Raw genomic sequence first — 19,562 nt, 5'->3', positions numbered from 1 at the left:
GAGCATAAAATCCTCCAGCTCCATCCATGTTGTTGCAAATGGTAGGATTTGTTTCTTTCTATGGCTGAATAGTATTCCACTGTGTATACGTACCACATCTTCTTTATCTATTCATCTACTGATGGACATAGGTTGCTTCCATATCTAGGCTATTGTAAATAGTGCTGTGATAAATACAGGGGTGCATATGTCTTTTTGAATCTGAGAAGTTGTTTTCTTTGGGTAAATTCCTAAGAGTGGAATTCCTGGGTCAAATGGCACTTGTATTTTTAGTTTTTTGAGGAACCTCCATATTGCTTTCCACAGTGGTTGAACTAGCTTACATTCCCACTAATAGTGTAGGAGGGTTCCCCTTTCTCCACATCCTGGCCAGCACTTGTTGTTCTTAGTCTTTTCGATACTGGCTATCCTAATTGATGTGAGGGGATATCACATTGTGGTTTTAATTTGCATTTCCCTGATAATTAGCAATGTGGAACAGCTTTTCATGAGCCTGTAGGCCATCTGAATTTCTTCATTGGAGAATTGTCTGTTCATATCCTCTGCCCATTTTTTAATTGGGTTATTTGCTTTTTAGGTGTTGAGGCGTGTGAGTTCTTTATATATTTTGGATGTTAACCCCTTGTTGAATATGTCATTTACAAATAAATTCTCCCATACTGTAGGGGGCCTTTTTGTTCTGTTGATGGACACCATTTACTGTACAGAAGTACAGTAAATCCTTTACTGTACAGAAGCTTTGTACATCCTTTACTGTACAGAAGCTTTTTAGTTTGATGTAGTCCCATGTGTTAATTTTTGCTTTTGTTTCCCTTGCTCAAGGAGATACATTCAGAAAAAAGTTGCTCATGTTTATATTCAGGAGATTTTTGCCTATGTTGTCTTCTAAGAGTTTTATGGTTTCATGACTAACATTCAGGTCTTTGATCCATTTCGAGTTTACTTTTGTGTATGGGGATAGAAAAAAATCAGGTTTCATTCTCTTACACATAGCTGTCCAGTTTTGCCAACACCAGTTGTTGAAGAAGCTGTCATTTCCCCATTGTATGTCCATGGCTCCTTTATCATATATTAATTGACCATATATGCTTGGGTTAATATCTGGACTGTCTATTCTGTTCCATTGGTCTATGGGTCTGTTCTTGTGCCAGTACCAAATTGTCTTGATTACTGTGGCTTTGCAGTATAGCTTGAAGTCAGGGAACGTAATCCGCCCAGCTTTATTCTTCCTTCTCAGGATTGCTTTGGCTATTCGGGGTCTTTTGTGGTTCCATATGAATTTTAGAATGATTTTCTCTAGTTCGTTGAAGAATGCTGTTGGTATTTTGATAGGAATTGCACTGAATCTGTAAATTGCTTTAGGCAGGATGGCCATTTTGACAATATTAATTCTTCCTATCCATGAGCACAGGATGTGTTTCCATTTATTGGTATCTTCTTTAATTTCTTTCATGAGTGTCTTATAGTTTTCAGAGTATAGATCTTTCACTTCCTTGGTTATATTTATTCCTAGATATTGTATTTTTTTTAATGCAATTGTGAATGGATTTGTTTTCCTGATTTCTCTTTCTGCTAGTTCATTGTTAGTGTATAGGAAAGCCACAGATTTCTGTGTATTAATTTTGTATCCTGCAACTTTGCTGAATTCAGATATTAGATCTAGTAGTTTTGGAGTGGATTCTTTAGGGTTTTTTATGTACAATATCATGTCATCTGCAAACAGGGACAGTTTAACTTCTTCTTTATCAAGCTGGATTCCTTTTTATTTTTTGTGTTGTCTGATTGTGGTGGTGCAGACCGCCAGAACTATTCTGAATAGAAGTGAAGAGAGTGGGCATCCCTGTCTTGTTCCCGATCTTAAAGGAAAGGTTTTCAGCTTCTCGCTGTTAAGTATGATGTTGGCTGTGGGTTTGTCATATATGGCCTTTATCATATTGAGGTACTTGCACTTTATACCCATTTTGTTGAGAGTTTTTATCATGAATGGATGTTGAATTTTGTCAAATGCTTTTTCAGCATCTGTGGAGATGATCATGTGGTTTTTGTCCTTCTTTTTGTTGATGTGGTGGGTGATGTTGATGGATTTTCTAATATTGTAACATCCTTGCATCCCTGGAGTAAATCCCACTTGATCATGATGGATGATCTTTTTTGGTGTATTTTTGAATTCAGTTTGCTAATATTTTGTTGAGTATTTTTGCATCTATGTTCATCAGGGATATTGGTCTGCAATTTTCTTTTTTTGTGGTGTCTTTTCCTGGTTTTGGTATTAGGGTAATGCTGGTCTCATAGAATGAGTTTGGAAGTATTCTCTCCTCTTCTACTTTTTGGAAAACTTTAAGGAGGATGGGTATTAGGTATTCACTAAATGTTTGATAAAATTCAGCAGTGAACCCCTCTGGCACAGGGATTTTGTGCTTAGGTAGGTTTTTGATTACCAATTCAATTTCATTGCTAGTAATTGGTCAGTTCAGATTTTCTGTTTCTTTCTGGGTCAGCTTTGGAAGGTTGTATTTATCTAGAAAGTTGTCCATTTCTTCTAGGTTATCCAGTTTTTTTATCATATCATTTTTCATAGTATTCTCTAATAATTCTTTGTATTTCTGTGGTGTCTGTAGTGATTTTTCCTTTCTCATTTGTGATTCTGTTTATGTGTATAGACTCTTTTTTTTATTGATAAGTCTGGCTAAGGGTTTATCTGTATTGTTAATTTTCTCAAAGAACCAGCTCCTGCTTTCATTGATTCTTTCTCATGTCGTATTTATTTCTGCTCTAATCTTTACTATGTCCCTCTTTCTTCTCATGTTGGGCCTCATTTGTTCTTCTTTTTCTAGTTTCTTTAATTGTGAGTTTAGCCTGTTCATGTGGGATTGTTCTTCTTTCCTGAGGTAGGCCTGTATTGCAATAAACTTCCCTTTTAGCATAGCCTTCGCTCCATCCCACAGATTTTTGTGGTGTTGAATTAGTGTTGTCATTTGTCTCCATATATTCCTTGATCTGGGTTTTTATTTGGTCATTGATCCATTGGTTATTTAGGAGCATGTTGTTAAGCCTCCATGCATTTGTGTGCTTTTTGTTTTCTTTGCATAATTTATTTCTAGTTTCATACCTTTGTGGTCTGAGAAGCTGGTTGGTACAATTCCAATCTTTTTTAATTTACTGAGGCTCTTTTTGTGGCCTAGTATATGATCTATTCTTGAAAATGTTCCATGTGCACTTGAGAAGAATGTGTATCCTTCTGCTTTTGGGTGGAGTATTCTGTAGATGTCTGTTAGGTCCATCTGTTCTAGTGTGTTGTTCATTGCCTCTGTGTCCTTACTTATTTTCTGTCTGGTTGATCTGTCTTTCAGAGTGAGTGGAGTGTTGATGTCTCCTAGAATGAACGCATTGCATTGTATTTCCCCTTTTAATTCAGTTAGTGTTTCACATATGTAGGTGCTCCTGTGTTGGGTGCATAGATATTTATAATGGTTATATCCTCTTGTTGGACTGACCCATTTATCATTATGTAATGTCCTTCTTTGTCTCTTGTGACTTTGTTTTAAAGTCTATTTTGTCTGATACAGGTACTGCAACACCTGCTTTTTTCTCCCTATTAGTTGCATGAAATATCTTTTCCATCCCTTCACTTTAGTCTGTGTATGTCTTTGGGTTTGAAATGATTCTCTCCTAGGCATCATATAGTTGGTTCTTGTTTTTTATCCATTCAGTGGACTCTGTCTTTTGATTGGTGCATTCAGACCATTTACATTTAGGGTGATTATCGATAGGTATGTACTTATTGCCATTGCAGGCTTTAGATGCATGGTTACCAAAGGTTCAAGGGTAACTTCCTTACTAACAAGTCTAACTTAACTCACTTTGTATGCTATTACAAACACAATCTAAAGGTTTTTTTTTTTTCTCTCCTTTTCTTCCTCCTCCATTTTTATATATTAGGTATCATATTCTGTACTCTAGACCTTGACTGACTTTGGGGGTAGTTGATTTAATTTTGCATTTGCTTAGTAATTAACTGTTCTACTTTCTTTACTTTGGTTTTATTTCCTCTGGTGACAGCTATTTAACCTTAGGAACACTTCCATCTATAGCAGTCTCTCCAAAATATACTGTAGAGATGGTTTGTGGGAGGTAAATTCTCTCAGCTTTTGCTTATCTGGAAATTATTTAATCCCTCCTTAAAATTTAAAAGATAATCTTGCTGGATAGAGTGCTCTTGGTTTGAAGCCCTTCTGCTTCATTGCATTAAATATAATCATGCCACTCCCTTCTGGCCTGTAAGGTTTCCGCTGAGAAGTCTGATGGATTTTCCTTTGTTTGTGATCATTTTTTTCTCTCTCTTGCTGCTTTTAATAGTCTGCCCTTATCTTTGATCTTTGCCATTTAAATTATTATATGTCTTGGTGTTGTCCTCTTTGGGTCCCTTTTGTTGGGGGATCTGTGCACCTCCATGGCCTGAGAGACTATCATCTCCTTCCCCAGATTGGGGAAGTTTTCAGCAATTACTTCCTCAAAGATACTTTCTATCCTTTTTCTCTCTCTTCTTCTTCAGGTACTCCTATAATACAAATATTGTTCCATTTGGATTGGTCACACAGTTCTTTCAGTATTCTTTCATTCCTAGAGATCCTTTTTTCTCTCTGTGCCTCTGCTTCTTTGTATTCTTCTTCTCTAATTTCTTTTTCATTTATCGTCTCCTCCACTGTATCTAATCTGATTTAAAAACCCTCCATTGTGTTCCTCAATGATTGGATCTCCGCCCTACATTGTTTCTGAGTTCTTGAATATTTTTCTGTACCTCCAAGAGCATCTTTATGATTTTTATTTTGAAATTTCTTTTAGGAAGATTGATTAGTTCAGTCTCACTTGACCCTTTTTCTGGTGTTGTTGAGATTTTGCTTTGAACCAGGTTCCTCTGACATTTCATATTTGTATGTAGCACCCTGTAATGCCCAGAAGCTCTACTCTTGGAGCTGCTCAGCCCCTGGAGTGATGTTGCAGGTTGCAGGGGAGTGGTGCTGGTGCCTGGGGGGAGGAAAGAACTGTTTCCTGCTTCCTGGCTGCTATGCCTGTCTCCACTGCCAGAACCAGTGGGCCAAACACACAGGTGTAAGCCTCTATGGTTTGTGTTTGTAGCTGCCATAGGAGGGCCTTCCCTCTGGCTCACCTGATGCCAGGGCATGGTTTGCTGGTTTGTGAGCCTGAAGCGGGCTAGCCAGGAGGAAGGTGCAGTAGGCTGCATATCACGGTGGGGTCCTTGGAGCTGCGTAGTCAGCCAGGTAATGGAGTGCCTGAAGATTGTTAGAGTTCCCAACCTGCTGGGCAGAGTGCACCCAGACAATTTTGTCTACCTGTCCTTTCTCCTGAGCAGGAAGCTCTGTGCTATCCTTGCCCCTTTAGCAGCCCTCTTGCTGTTAGAAAGTCTCTCAGACTGCCCACCCAGATCGGCTGGATATGGATCCCTGTTTTCCACAAGCAACTGGAATCTCAGTATCTCCAGGTATTCCACCTGTCTTAGCTTTCCAACCCAACTAATTATCAGAGCACCATGTAATGTAGGTTTGTGCTCCCATAGCATATATCCAGGGCTAAGTGTTCAGAAGTCCCAGGCCTCCACTCCCTCCCTGCTCTGTTTCTCTTCTTCCCACCAGTGAGCTGGGGTGGGTGAAAGGCTTAGGCTCCGCAGGGTCACAGCTTTGGTACATTACCTTGTTTCATGAGGTCTGTTCTTTTCTCTAAGTGTATGCAGTCTGGCACCGCCTTCTTTCCTGTTGCTCTTTCAGGATTAGTTGTATTAATTATATTCTCATATTATATATGATTCTAGGATGAGGTCTCTCACCTCTCACACTGCCATCTTTAATCCAGTCTCCAATAAAGGTCTCTGTTTGATAGCATTTTAAGCAGGGTAGACCTTTCAAAATTGAAGCCAATCCTCTCAAATCCTCAGCTCCAGCTTTATCAGTTAAGATTATGTAATCTTCTAAATCCTTTATTATCATTTCAACAATTTCATAGCATCATCACCAGAAGTAAATTCCATCTCAACAAACCACTTTCTTTGCTCATCCCTAAAAATCAACTGCTCATTGATTCAGGTTTGATCATGAGATTGCTGCAGTTCTGTCATATCTTTAGGCTGTACTTCTAATTCTAGTTTTCTTGCTATTTCCATCACATCTGTACTTACTCCCTCCATTGGCATCCTGAATCCCTCAGTTATCCATGAAGGTTGGAATAAACTTCTTCCAAAATCCTGTGAATGTTGATATTTTGGCCTCTTTCCATGAATCATGAGTATTCTTAATGGCATCGAGAAGGGAGAATCCTTTCCAGAAGGTTGTCAATTTACTTTGCCCAGATCCGTCAGAGGAATCACACTCTGTAGCAGCTGTAGCCTCATGAAATGTATTTCTTCAATAATGAGACTTGAAAATTGAAATTATTCCTTGATCCCTGGGATGCAGAATGGATGTTGTGCTAGCAGGAACTAGTCTCCTTGTACATCTCCAGCAGAGCTCTTGTGTGACCAAGTGCATTGCCAGTGAACAGTAATATTTTGAAAGGAATCTTTTCTTCTGAGCAGTAGGTCTCAAAAGTGGACTTAAAATACTCAGTAAACCGTGTTGTAAACAGATGTGCTGTCATCTAGGCTTTGTTGTTCCATGTATAAAGCACAGGAAGAGTAGATTTAGCATAATTTTTAAGGGCTCTAGGATTTTTGGAATGGTTAATGAGCATTAGCTTTAACTAAAAGCCACCAGCAGCATTAGCCCCTAACAAGAGAATCAGCCTGCCTTGAGGATGTGAAGCCAGGTATTGATTTCTCTCTAGCTATGAAAGTCCTACACGTTATCTTCTTCCAATAGAAGGCTGTTTCACCGACATTAAAAATCTGTTGGTTAGTGTTGCCACCTTCATGGTCTTAGCTCCGTCTTCTGGATCACTTGCAACAGCTTCTACATCAGCACTTGCTGCTTCCCCTTGTGCTTTCATGTTGTAGCTTCTTTCCTTAAACCTCATGCACTAAACTCTGCTAGCTTCAAACTTCTGATGCTTTCTCACCTCTCTCAGTCTTCTTACAACTGAAGGGAGTTAGGTCCTTGCTCTGGATTAGGCTTTGGCTTAGGAGTGTTGTGGCTGGTTGGATCTTCTCTCCAGACCACCAAAATGTTCTCCATAGTGGCAGTAAGCTGTTTCACTTTCTTGTCATTCATGTGTTCACTGGTGTAGCACTTTTAATTTCCTTCAAGAACTTTTCCTTTGCATGCACAACTTGGGCTAACTCTTTGGCACAGAAGAGGCCTAGCTTTTGGCTTATGTTGGCTTTTCACATGCTTCCTCACTTGGTAAAGTGAAAGGCATGTGACTCTTCTTTTCACCTGAACACTTAGAGGCCATTGTAGGGCTATTAAATGGACAAATTTCAATATCGTTGTATGCCAGGGAAGAGAGAGGCCTAGGGAGGGGAGATAGACAAGGGGGATGGCCGGTTGACGGAGTAATCAGAACACATATAATGTACATCAATTCAATTCACTGTCTTGTATAGGTACAGTTCATGGGGCCTCAAAACAATTACAATAATAACATCAAAAGATCACAGATTACCATAAAAAATAGCATAAATGAAGACTGTGAAATACTGGGAGAGTCATCAAAATGTGACACAGGGACAGTGAGCAAGTGCTGTTAGAAAAATATTGTTGATAGACTTGCATGATGCAGGGCTACCACACACCTTTAATTTGTACAAAATGCAGTATCTGCAAAGTGCAATAAAGCAAAACACAATAAAACAAGATATGCCTGTACCTCAAAGCATTCTTGTGAAAATTAAACATCATCTGCAGAAAGTCTTAGTTTTTCAGCACACTATACTTTGTCTATAAGAGCCAGCACTTGGGCTCACAATTATAAATGCTCACTTTCTTTCCCTTTCCTTTAATAAATGATCCTTCTCTTTCTCTTGTTATGCATGAAGGGCCCAATATCATTCATTAATTGGAATGCAGCAATAAAGCATCTCCTTCAAAAGGCTATGGTTGCCAGCAGGGTATTAATGAGAGGTACTGAAGACTAGTGGCTGAACAGTGTCGGGGAGGCAGGGCAGAATGTATGTTGAGCCCATTAGCATCCCAATCATAATGTGAAAGGTACAGACATCTATGAGCGTGGAGAAGCAGTGCTCCCCTGGTGAGTGCCCAGGGACAGGACAGTGGGGACTCACTTGCAACGACTCCTTGGTGAAGCCTTAGTTCTCACCACACTACACACTTCCATTCACTCTGTGACTAGGAAAGACAGATGGACCTCACCCTGGACCTCACCTTAAATCCTGCTGCTACTTAGTAGCTATGAGAAGTTGGGTACATCTCTTAGCCCTTTTCCAGAATCCTAGCTCAATGCAGATTTCCTGAGATCCAACTCCAGCTTTGCTGGACCTTTAGTGTGAGCCCAGCAATCTTCATTTTCAGCAAGGTCCTATTGCTTTTCTTAAGATTATAGAAGACAAGAAAACAGGATTTCTAGTCCTGAGGTTTTTCTGGGGTCATTAGAGCTCGATGGGGTATCCAAGGTTCAGGAGAATTCATTGAAAGCTTTCAAAACACAAAGGAACAAACAGGAGAAAGACTGTGTTTGCTCAGTCAATAATGAAGGTGGAGCTGATGGAAAAACAGTAAGGAAATGAGGAAGATTAGAGAAACAGTCATTGAAAACCTCTGGAGAAAAGATAAAGATTAGAGAACAGGTCTGGGATAATTGCAGCCTGAAAGCAAAAGGGGCCTAATCTCCCTGATAATATTTAGCCATTACACTTGCCCTGTGCTTGCTTTGAGAGCTGTTGGATCAGCACTCATCCTCTCCAGCACTGGGGCAGCCTGCGGCTGTATGTGAGAAATCACAGCTCTTCAAAGAACTAGAAAGTAACTTTCCATCCTGGGCAATGCAGTACTTAAAGTGAAGCAGAGAGAACATATTTCAACCAATAGTGAATATGGTGTACTCTCATGGCCTGAAGTTTCTCTGTGGTATTTTACTTCTTGAGTAGGTATTTCAGGAAAAGAATGAAAAAAAGACACCAGCAAAACAAGAAGGTCATATTTGAGAACAGAAACTGGTCCTTTATATAAGGAGGAAAGGGCTCTTGCAAAATTCCATCCCCAATAGCTATTTCATAAGGTACACCAAATTTGAGTTTCCTGTTGTGTTAAGGAAATTAAAGCCAAGAACTTAAGTATAGAAGACACCAATTTCTAGACCCATGAGAAACATGGTTCCTGGGATGGACCAAGTGATTGCTCAGCTTTTCTGGCTGGTCGGTTGTGACTGAAGACCTCCAAGGCTGGGGAGTCCAGTTGGTCCTGGGGCTAAGGTGGATGGCTCAGGACTGGTGGCTCAGGATTCAAAGGTCACATGAATGATCCTGCTGGTCTTCTTAAAATGTGCACATAAAGGCCACTAAACAGGAGCTACAGACTCAAAAGCATTCGTTTTTGTGTGTCCTCTATGGGACAGTTTCCCCATTTGACTGACGATGACCCTGTGAAGCAGCCTGCACCATTCTTGCCTACAGGTGATAGGGTTGACCTCACAGAGCTAACCTCAGAGGTCACACAACCGGTACATTTTCAGGCCAGGATACAAATAACAGGTCTGACTTCCAACCCAGGGCTCTCTTTACTGTTTCACAGTGGTAATGACTATCTAGCCAGTCATTCAAAATACAAACAAACACACAAAAAAATATCTAAAGCATGGAACCATTCCTTGTGGTGAGTATTTAGCTTCCTCTATCTTTCTGTGTGACTGTGTCACATTTCTTTAAAAGTAAGCAGTTTCATTCTGTTTCATTTGGAAGGAACCTAGCATCACCAGTGTTAAATACTTTGACACTGTCACTGCCACCTAAGCTTCTGCTTCTTTTAGACATCCTATGCACACCTCTCTGCGCCTCAATCATCAAGGGGAAAGGAGAAATGCTCACATAGAAGCTTACTTGGTCCAGGCATACTATTAAGTAGTACACCTGCTAACACCTCCCTCTTTTTAGCCCCAAGGTACAGGTCAATACTGCGTTACCAAAGGAGAAATGAAACAGCTAGGCACATGGCAGGAAGCCAACTACTACCAGAACAAAGGAAATGATTCTCTTAAGTATAATGGAGAGATTCCTGCATTATGCCGTGTTCCCATGTATGTGGGTAGGCACCTAAAGTGGAAGGGTTTAGGGCCAGGTCAAACCAGAGTGGAAACTAGTTTTGAAATCTGAGTCACGATGGGAAGGAAACTAGGACAATTTCTGAGAAGAAACAGGATCAGAGCTTCTGTCCACGGACCAGGGGAAGGATAAAAATGGGAGAACGAGTGAGAGACTTGTTGGCAGGACAAGGAGCAGCACTAGGCTGAGGAGTACGGTTCAGTATTAAACCATGCACGATGTGGCTGCTGGGGCTCCTTTTTTGTAAGTGCTTCATGCATTTTGCCAAGTCTGGAGATGTGACTTAAGGCAGCCTCATGGGGGTGTGCATCTTGTAAGTCAGCACTCACGTTTCTGCTTCAGCTCTGCCATTTCTTGGCACAGTGACCTTGGACAGGTCACTGTTCATTCCTCCCTTGACAAGTGAAGATGGAAATAACTGCTTAACCACAGGTAATTATTTGGTGCCCATCTTTGACCTAGGCACCTCTGACAGTAAAAAAACAAGCAAGCCATAGTCCCTACCCTCAAAATGCTTTTCTAATAAGTATAAAATATATGCTACATTTTATGAGAGCTTGGATCTTTTTTTCTTCAGTAAAAATTGTGTTTTCTATTGCCTTCAATTCAGGTTTTAATTCAGCTATTGTATTTTTTAGTTATCATTTCCCCCTCTAATTCCATTGCCTTTTCATCGAACTCATTTTGTCCTGGTAGGTTTCTGCCCTATTTCATAGATAGATGTGTGTTAAAAACCCCACTGAATACGTCAAGGAGTTTTTAATATTCTCTTTTGATTTCAGTAGGAAGTAATTTTTAAGGAGGCCTCTCTCTAAATGTTCAAATGGTACTTCTTTTTCTTTGTATGCATGCACATGTTTTTCCAAATGGACTCACTTTGTTACTTTTTAATTCACTCTAACTAGAAAGCTATACATATTCAGTGTTTCCCGGCACCCAGGACACATGATGCACTCTCAGCGCCGCTCCCTGTGACTTGGACTTGCCTCTTCAGCTCTACAGCTACTTGCCAGTTCCCAGAGTCCAGCAGGTTTTATTTTGTGTAGCTCTTTTGTCCTAAGGGGGGGTCACCACTGCCCAGTTTTTAATCACAGAACAGACAGTAGATATGCAAAACTACATCTTACTTCCAAATCCACAGCTTTTCCTATCACTGCCCTGTTAACACTTTTTCTAAGGACCCTTAGAATGCAGGGCATCACCATTCATCCTAAGTTAGACTTCCTGTCCAAGTGGTTTCTTGGGCTGGCAGTTTTCTAATGGATTGAACTGAAAGGGAAGATAAGGCCTGGGTTATGGAGTTCTGGGAAATTAAACTCACTGGCTGCTTCCAAAAAAACAAAACAAAAAAACCTAACCATAAGTAGTAGAGTGAGGGATGACTGTCCTGCTTTTAGGCTTAAAGGGACCTTGCATTTTTAAGCTAGGAAAAAGAAGGTGGAGAGGTCCGAACTCTTGCAAGGCTGGAGGTTTACTTTGTTTATATATCACAGATTATATTTATCAAGCAAGTTACATGTAGTCTTTTAGATTCTAGAAAATCTTTTCAGATACTCTCTGAGAATGTCAATTTTAGTTTTCCTGGTTGAATGACATCTTAATTTTCAAAGTCAGCATGAGTTTTTTGTTTTTGTTTTTTATATGTGTGTTCAAATGAGGCAGAGGAAGGCTAAATCAGGGCTTGCTACCCAAATGCCACCTGAAAAACTCAAGTCAGACATTTACTGAGCACCTCCCCTGGCATGCACAGATACCTACATATGGGGGTCACACTGTGTAAGGATTGTGTGCACACGTACAATCACATGTGTGCAATGGTTATCATCTCTCCCACCTTTCTGTGAACTTGGGACAGCTATAGTTTCTTTCTTCTTTGTGTTCATAGTAGCTGATCAATAGCATTTATTGAATGAGTGTCTCACAGAGGTAAGAGATAAGAGGCCACCAAGGAGAGAGTAAAGACTGGGAGAAGGTAATGTGGCTGAGGCAGAAGGAGTACAGAGGGCTCAGCGGTTTTCTGAGAAAACACTTTTTTTAAATTACCAAGATAAAATGCTAAATGCAAACTCATTGGTTAGACAATGATATCAGGAGTCAAAATTGTAGGAATTACATGCCATGCTCCCCTCCCACCTAGAATACTGCACATACTGTGATTTGCCAGGTACCAAACTCTCTTCCTTCACTCAGTGTCAACGTCACCACCTCTCCTGACCACTGAGACCAGGCAGAGCAATCACTTCCCATGCATCTAGGGAGCCCAGGAGAGTGACTGGGGTCTGGGGGTTGGCCCAGCATCCCCGTTGTCTGTTTGTATATTCTATTTGCCCCCAAAGACAGTAATACTCCTGAGGGCCGGAATTATTTCTAGTTACTCTTATATCTCCCACCAACTATAACAGGGCCTGAATTTGTTAACATAATTAATGAACAAATGTGCTTGTAATTATGATAAACTGGGAGCCTCTTACTTTAATTTTCCTGGACATTAATATTGTCATACTTACATGGATAGTAAGAGCAGCAACTAACCCATTTAATATGAGCAAATTGTTCATATGTATATATTTTCTAAAGCAATACATTATCTATTACCTCCATATTGACTATAAATTATCAGTAAGTACATATCAAGCACTTAGTATACACCCAGAAAAATGTTTCAGGAGCCAAAAGAAGAAATCATATATGATTCTTGTCCTATGGGGAGTATCTTCATGATTCTAGTTACTGTGTTTACACTTTATCAAACACTTTCCTTCCCTCCCTTGAAACATGCTCCATGAATATAGGAATTGACCACCTACTGTATATCTACAGCAGTGCTTGGCACATAGTAGTGTTGAATAAATGTAAACTGAATTGTTGGTGACATAGTTATTACAGGTTATGACAAAAGGATAATATGATAACAGAAGGATTTCAGGGTAAATGTTTTGATATTACCCAAAATTGGACAGAGGGACAGAAATACTATGAGGAGTTTATAGCCCTGAATTTCCTCCCTTGTGTCTTATCTAGGTCACCTTCTCCTTTCAGTACTGTGATGTAATTCATGGAGTGACAGTGCTCCCAAAGTAAGCCTAACCCAAGGGCAGTTAGGAGGGGAAGTAATTGCTAAGAAATATCAGGTGACATATGAGGATTGTTCATAAAACAATAAAACTTTTTAAAAAAGTAAACGTACCAGGATTTTTCAATATAATTGGGCAGATATACCCGTGTAAGAAGTCTTCTTTGGTGAGTACATACTTATTCATACTTAACGAGACAGGCATCCTTCAAACACTCCACTGGCTCCTTGGGAATTACATTCCACATTTGGTCTACCTCTACAAGAAATCTGTACAACTGTAATTCTTATGTCCTCAGATGTCAGGCTTGGTTTTAAGAAACAGACAAAAGCCACTGGTTGCCATGGCTCCTGCCACGCTGGATATGACAGATGTTGGTGAGGGGAGGACTCCAAATCCAAGGTCAGGCACTCCAGAGCCATCATTTTACTGTATAACCCTGCTTTGTTTTGGGGTCATTTTATAAACTGGTCATGCTTCTTACCACATCTTTAACATTTGAAGCGTCTACTAATATTTGGCTTCAGATATTTGTCTCTAATTAAGAAACTCATTTTTGTGTCCATACAAAATGTGTTCTTCCCCAAACCTCCATTTGTACCCAGAGAGTCAGGTGTCTGAAAGTATGGCTTTCTAGCTACAGCTTGAGGCCACATGGCCCTCTCTGGATATTCCTCTTCTGTTTCCATAGGCCAGGTAAGGAGCCCAAGCTCCCTGAACACACTTCATGGACTCCAGACAGACAAAACTTTTGCTATGTCCAATTTTCTTTTTTTTTTTTACTGTGACCCTCTTTTATTAGTAGACATATTGATTATGTCAACTGGGTAATGAAAATAGAGATCAGGTACTGACATCATACAAATATTTCAAACAATCCCAATACAACTATACACAAAGCCATAGACTTTTGAGTCTTGAAGGTCTTCAAGCCGGCAGGCCTGGTCTACGGTCAGGTGGGGTAAACCCACATTGCTTATAACCTCTGTTCTGAACCCTCTGCCTTCATTTACTTCATACTCTGCTTCTCAACTTATTGATATCTTCCTGGATTTAGAATTTATGGATTATTTTCTCATTTTTGGGGTCTTGAAACTGAAACTTAATTCTGTTTCTCTAGCTTTAACATGCTTCATCCATCCTTAAACAACATTCTCAATGGCTACGCTACTCTCAGCCACCTAATTGTGCCTGGCCACCAAGAAGTTCTGTTAGTTTAGGGGGTTATGAGCTCTCCCATTAAGTACATCCTGGCTCCTCCAAGAGGGCCCATAATCTCTGCACTGAAGTGACTCTAAAGGTCAGTAGGAGCTGAATTTATCCACCAAGATAACTTTCTAATTTTATTTTACTTTTGCCAAAGTTTAACCAGAAATCCTTATAATGTTAGCATGCACTCTGGACAGCTCTGACTTAGAACCTAGGAAGATGTGTGGCTGTGGTAAGGAATATCATGGGTGATAATATTTACTATTTATTTATCAGTTGGCCTGGGATGGAGATAGAAAACATGGCTGTAAAAACTGATATAAATACAAAAATTACACAGGCAGAGGTTCATGACTTCCAGCCACTCTACAGGACAAAGAGGCAGCAGTAGGTAAATGTAAGAAATATTCTGCTTTTAACGCTCTTAAGATTGGCTCAGAAACAATGAGAACTTTCAGCAGATCATCCTGGGGAGCAAGAAGTGCCTTCACAACAGCAATGCATCTGCAGGAAGCCAGCGAGCTGTTGGCCTGTTTTGTTTATTTTTCTTCATTCCCTTTCTTCTCATTTTGTTTCTTCCAGACTTTGCAGTCCTGTGACCTGCCTTCACCTTCATGCAAGGACTGGCTGTTACTTACCATACCCTTTAGTGTTGGATCGGCTAAGGGAGACCGGTTGCCATGGAAATCTGGCCAAACATGTAAATCAACAGTTAGGAAACCCACAGGCTGAGTCTTCTTAATCAGATCCAGGTGACTGTTCAAATATGCATATACACTTTGGCATCTGGAAGAGAAGTGAATTTTTGTTTTTAAAAGGGGGGTAGGGTCGGGGAGCAAATTGTTCTGCAGAAAGAAACCATTTGTACTTCCATATCAGATCCAAAAAGTAAGCGGAGTCCCAAAACCTTCAGCAAAGAAATTACCCTAAAGCAATAAAAAACAGCATGCTGTCCTCTCAAATTATACTGTACGGTCACCAAGAATAGGTGGCATGTCCTAGTGGAAACGTTTGGAATCTGAAGATAAGATCCAGGAGTGGCTTTATCTCTAGTAGGTGTGTATCCATGAGAGAGTTATTCAAACTTTCTGAACCACTTTCTTTGCATCTGTAAAAACAGAGATCATAACCCCTGTCCAACTTACCTCATAGGGTTATTCTGAAGATCAAAGGAGGCTGTATATGTGAAGATACAGTATTTGGTAAACTGTGCAACACTGCACATATGTAAAGGATTTTTAAAAATCAGTATTCCTAATTATAATAATAATGATGAGATGATGGATACAAATATAAGTTCCTGGACTCAGGATAGGAGTTGGCTGAGGGAAGCGAGAGAATGGAGCGAATGTAGTTAGGAGACGTGACTTCCAACCTAAACATGCCAGATGGTGTATAATAACACCTGCCTCACTGGGTCCAATCTCACTGCATGGCACAAAGGTTAAAGCTGGTCACCCTTTCCCTCTTTAAAGGTGTTCCCTTCTCAAAATCCTAACCAATAATTCCAGAAGAAAGTGGGTTTGTCAGAGGTTGGCATCCAGAACACTTCCCGCTGGTATCCTCAGAATGACAGCTTTACAGGTTAAATATATGACTTGAATAATGGAAAAAAAAAACTATAGTAAATCATTGCCCAAAGGAGGTTAATATCTAAGATACTTAGGATGATATTTATTATTTACATTTTAAAAATCTTTTAGGAGTACAGCTCAGAGATTTCTAGTTTCAGTATTATGGCACTGTGGGCACATATTCCCAGGGATCCCACAGAGTTCCTGAAAGTTTTCCAAATTAAGCTTAAAGGAAGAAACAGATAAGGAGAACAGTGGCTTCCAAAGTCTTTCATTGAGTAACACTTTTATGTGGAATTCCAATGTAGAAAAGATAGAAAAGCAGAAATGCTCTATGTAAAAATGCTCCAGTGATGGGCTGTAAGGGGGCGGGTGTGTGTGTGACGTCTGTCGGGTGGAGGCTCGGCCAGCCCTCCCTGCAAGGCAATTTCTTCATTTCCTGGTGTGACACCTCATTTCCATCTGGCAAAACATCGCCTTAGGTCGCTCAGGGCGGACAGCGATGTTGCTGGGCCAGGACTCCCGCCCCGAGTGTGCCCAGGCCTTCAACACAGCTCAGTGAGCCAAGCACTGCTAACACCCCTTTCAGGACGTGACACTCAAAGTGGTGGAACACATGACTGAGTCCAAATTTAAGCCTTTTTCTATGAGATTCTCAAGCCATGTGCTTTCTGGATCCCAGGTCAGAAATGATTTGTCAAACCCCCATATTCAAACTCTGTTTTAGCGTGATTCTACATAGTGTTAGGAAAGGATCATACACGGCCTCTGTGGAAAGAAAGGCCAGAACCATATCTGTAAGTAGAAGTGATCACATCCTGGCTTTCTATTTCTCAGATATCCCTGCTCCTAGTCTAGCAGGAACCAGCAAAAACCATGAGAACATCCTCTCTAGACAGAAGTCAAGAGTCTACACTATTCTAGTAACATTCCACTTCAGAATAGCATCACTGCACTTAGAGTAAAGCAATTTTTTTTTTAAAAGAAGTACATGTCCATAAATCTTTTAATTTGCCTCTCAAGGAATCTCAGAGCAGGGCATTTGGTTTCAGACATCTGGGTCAATAAGAACCTATAGGCCTAATTACTATTGATTTGTCATTGTCTCATTTACTGTGGGCCTTTGCAAACAGTGAGATTCATTTAGCGTCCACATATATGGTCACTCATGCACTAATGAGATCCCTGGGGGACGGAGCATATGCTTACCCCTTTGGCTCCTAACCTCCTTGCAGCTGTATGTCTATTCTTTGAATGTAGCCATTCTCCTGCATGTTTTTTCAATTATACCTTACCATGTGTGCTATCTGCGTATATCACCCAAAATGAAATGCACTTGGAAAACATTAAAATAACAAATGCACATCATTATTCACATAATTTTAACCTTGCATGGTACTTTTTTTGGTCCTAACTTTGTTTCATTTTGTGTGTTTTATCAATTCCTTCCCAAATGGCCATCTGCCCTCCTCTGCTCGGGAATCACATATTAACTGTTCCAAGTGGATCATTCTCTCCCACTCATGAACTTCAGGCTCATATATCCTCTCTCAGAGAGAGAAATTCTTGCTGTCCTAGTCCCATTGGGTATGATGAAGAAAATATAGTTTCAACAGTCACGAAATGACTTCACCATGTACCAGCTGGGTGTTCAGGAATGCTAACCCTCTCCAGGCCTAGCTCCTTTTTTTGCCATCAGGTCTAATACTTTCACCTTATGACTGCTACGAGGACTAACTATACAGTCCTGAGCACTGTAAAATGATGGGGATTGATGAATAGTTACCTCTCCTTTCCCATCACAGGAAACTCATTGCTAACTTTAAAAATATCCAAGAGTCAGGGAAGGCTTTTTCAGACTTCACAGCTTACGATCTCAAATGAGAAACAGCAGCCCTGGAATTGCTACTCTTTCTTGCCTCTGAATAAATCACTTATTCTCTAGATTCATGGGCTGCCCAGAAGTATGCTGACCATACTTTCAAATAAAAAATCAGTACACATGGTCTATCATAAGACATTTGTGCCTTTTTTTAGGAGCAAGTCTTGGAAGAGAAGACCTGCTGTCCTCTTCACTGTCTACAGTTCCTCACTTCTTGAGCCACTGCAATATGTATTCTGCCTGCCCTATTCTACTCAAACTGGTCCCACAGTGAGGAACAATATCCTCTCCATTGCTAACTCTGATGGACCATTTTCTGCCTTTATTTTACTTGAATTCTCTTTTGCATTCTGTACCACTTGAACACTTCTAGCTTCATTTGTTCTCTTTCCCTTGATTCCAGACACTATGCTTTTTTTTATTTTTCTACCTCTTCTCTGGCTGGTTCTCTTCCTTTTCTTGTCCCTTCAATAGCTGGTCTCCCAGAGCTCTCTCTTTGCCCTCCTCCACACTCTTTATACACCCTGTGTGACCCCATTTTCCCCCTTGTGGCTCCAGTTACCATCTAAGGCTCAGGGCTTCCAAGTATTTTCCCTTATCTTTTGCTCCTTTCTCTCCCACAAGTTCCAGCTCAAATAACCACCACCCATCAAATGCTTCCTGTTGGCTGTCCATGGGAACCTCGACTAGAAACCCTAAGATGACACACACAGTCTTCTCTGGTATACCTCCTCTTCCTTCTCTGTTCCTTGGTTTAATCAAAGCTAATCTCATTTAAGTAGCTGCTTAAGCAACCATGTGGATGGCCAGAGGCAGACCAGGCATTATATTTGGCTCTTCTCTACTTAGCTCCCAAATTTTTTGACCAGGACCTATCCATTTGTTATCTTAAATATTCCTCTAACCATCAAACTTTTCTCCAGCTTGATTGCTTTTATTTTATTTAAGCTACCTTCCAATGCCTGGGTCAGAGCTTTGGCCTCCTGGGTTATATTTTTTGTAATCTTGTCCTCTCCAACTAGGTTCCCTGCACTCCTTCCTGGGTGATTCTTCTGAAATGCAACTCAAATTATGGCTCCCACCTCTCTCTAAAACCTTTGAGTGGCTCCTCTCTTGTTTTCAAGATAAGGCACAAACATCCTCACCTGGCATAAAATGCCCCTTGTTGTCGAGCTCTCGTAACACTGCACTGTATTACACAGCTATCTTCCATGCCACCTCCCTCCCTACTCCTGCACCCGCCATGCTTTAACCACACTAGTTTTAATTTTCATAACATGCTTCTGAATACTTGCCTATCTGCTCCCTCTTGCTCAGAATGCTCTTCTTTGCCTTCTTTACCTGCCTCTGTCAATCATTCTGGACTCATCTTTGATACTACCTCTTAGCAGCTGTTCTTGAACCCACTGCTCCTTTCTTTGCCCATGTTCACACAGAGGCCTCTACTGAACACACTGCCTCAGCTCCCCCCTTACATCTCCTGTCTCAGCCTTACAAGAGGACAGAAAGAGTGACACTGACATCTTCAAGCAGGAGGGGAATATCACCTACCCTTTTCACCAATGTTGGGAGTTTGGGTAAAGTCTGTGCTCTCTAGTTGG

At 40.6% G+C, this 19,562-nt stretch overlaps 1 protein-coding gene across 7 annotated transcripts in view; it reads right to left on the bottom strand.

Moving 5' to 3' along the window:
- FGGY (FGGY carbohydrate kinase domain containing) overlaps positions 1–19,562 on the bottom strand; it is a 408,065-nt gene that overhangs the window by 88,880 nt on the left and 299,623 nt on the right. For all 7 annotated transcript variants that reach the window (XM_057500245.1, XM_036911238.2, XM_036911239.2 and 4 more), the window contains one exon: positions 15,144–15,291. In XM_057500245.1, coding sequence (XP_057356228.1) covers positions 15,144–15,291 — 148 coding nt within the window. The remainder of the gene's footprint in view (positions 1–15,143; positions 15,292–19,562) is intronic.

The sequence above is a fragment of the Manis pentadactyla genome, chromosome 4, assembly GCF_030020395.1.
Source record: "Manis pentadactyla isolate mManPen7 chromosome 4, mManPen7.hap1, whole genome shotgun sequence".
Classification (NCBI taxonomy): Eukaryota; Metazoa; Chordata; class Mammalia; order Pholidota; family Manidae; genus Manis; species Manis pentadactyla.
The sequence above is the reverse complement of the archived record's forward strand: the minus strand, read 5'-3'. Positions and strand labels throughout refer to the sequence as shown.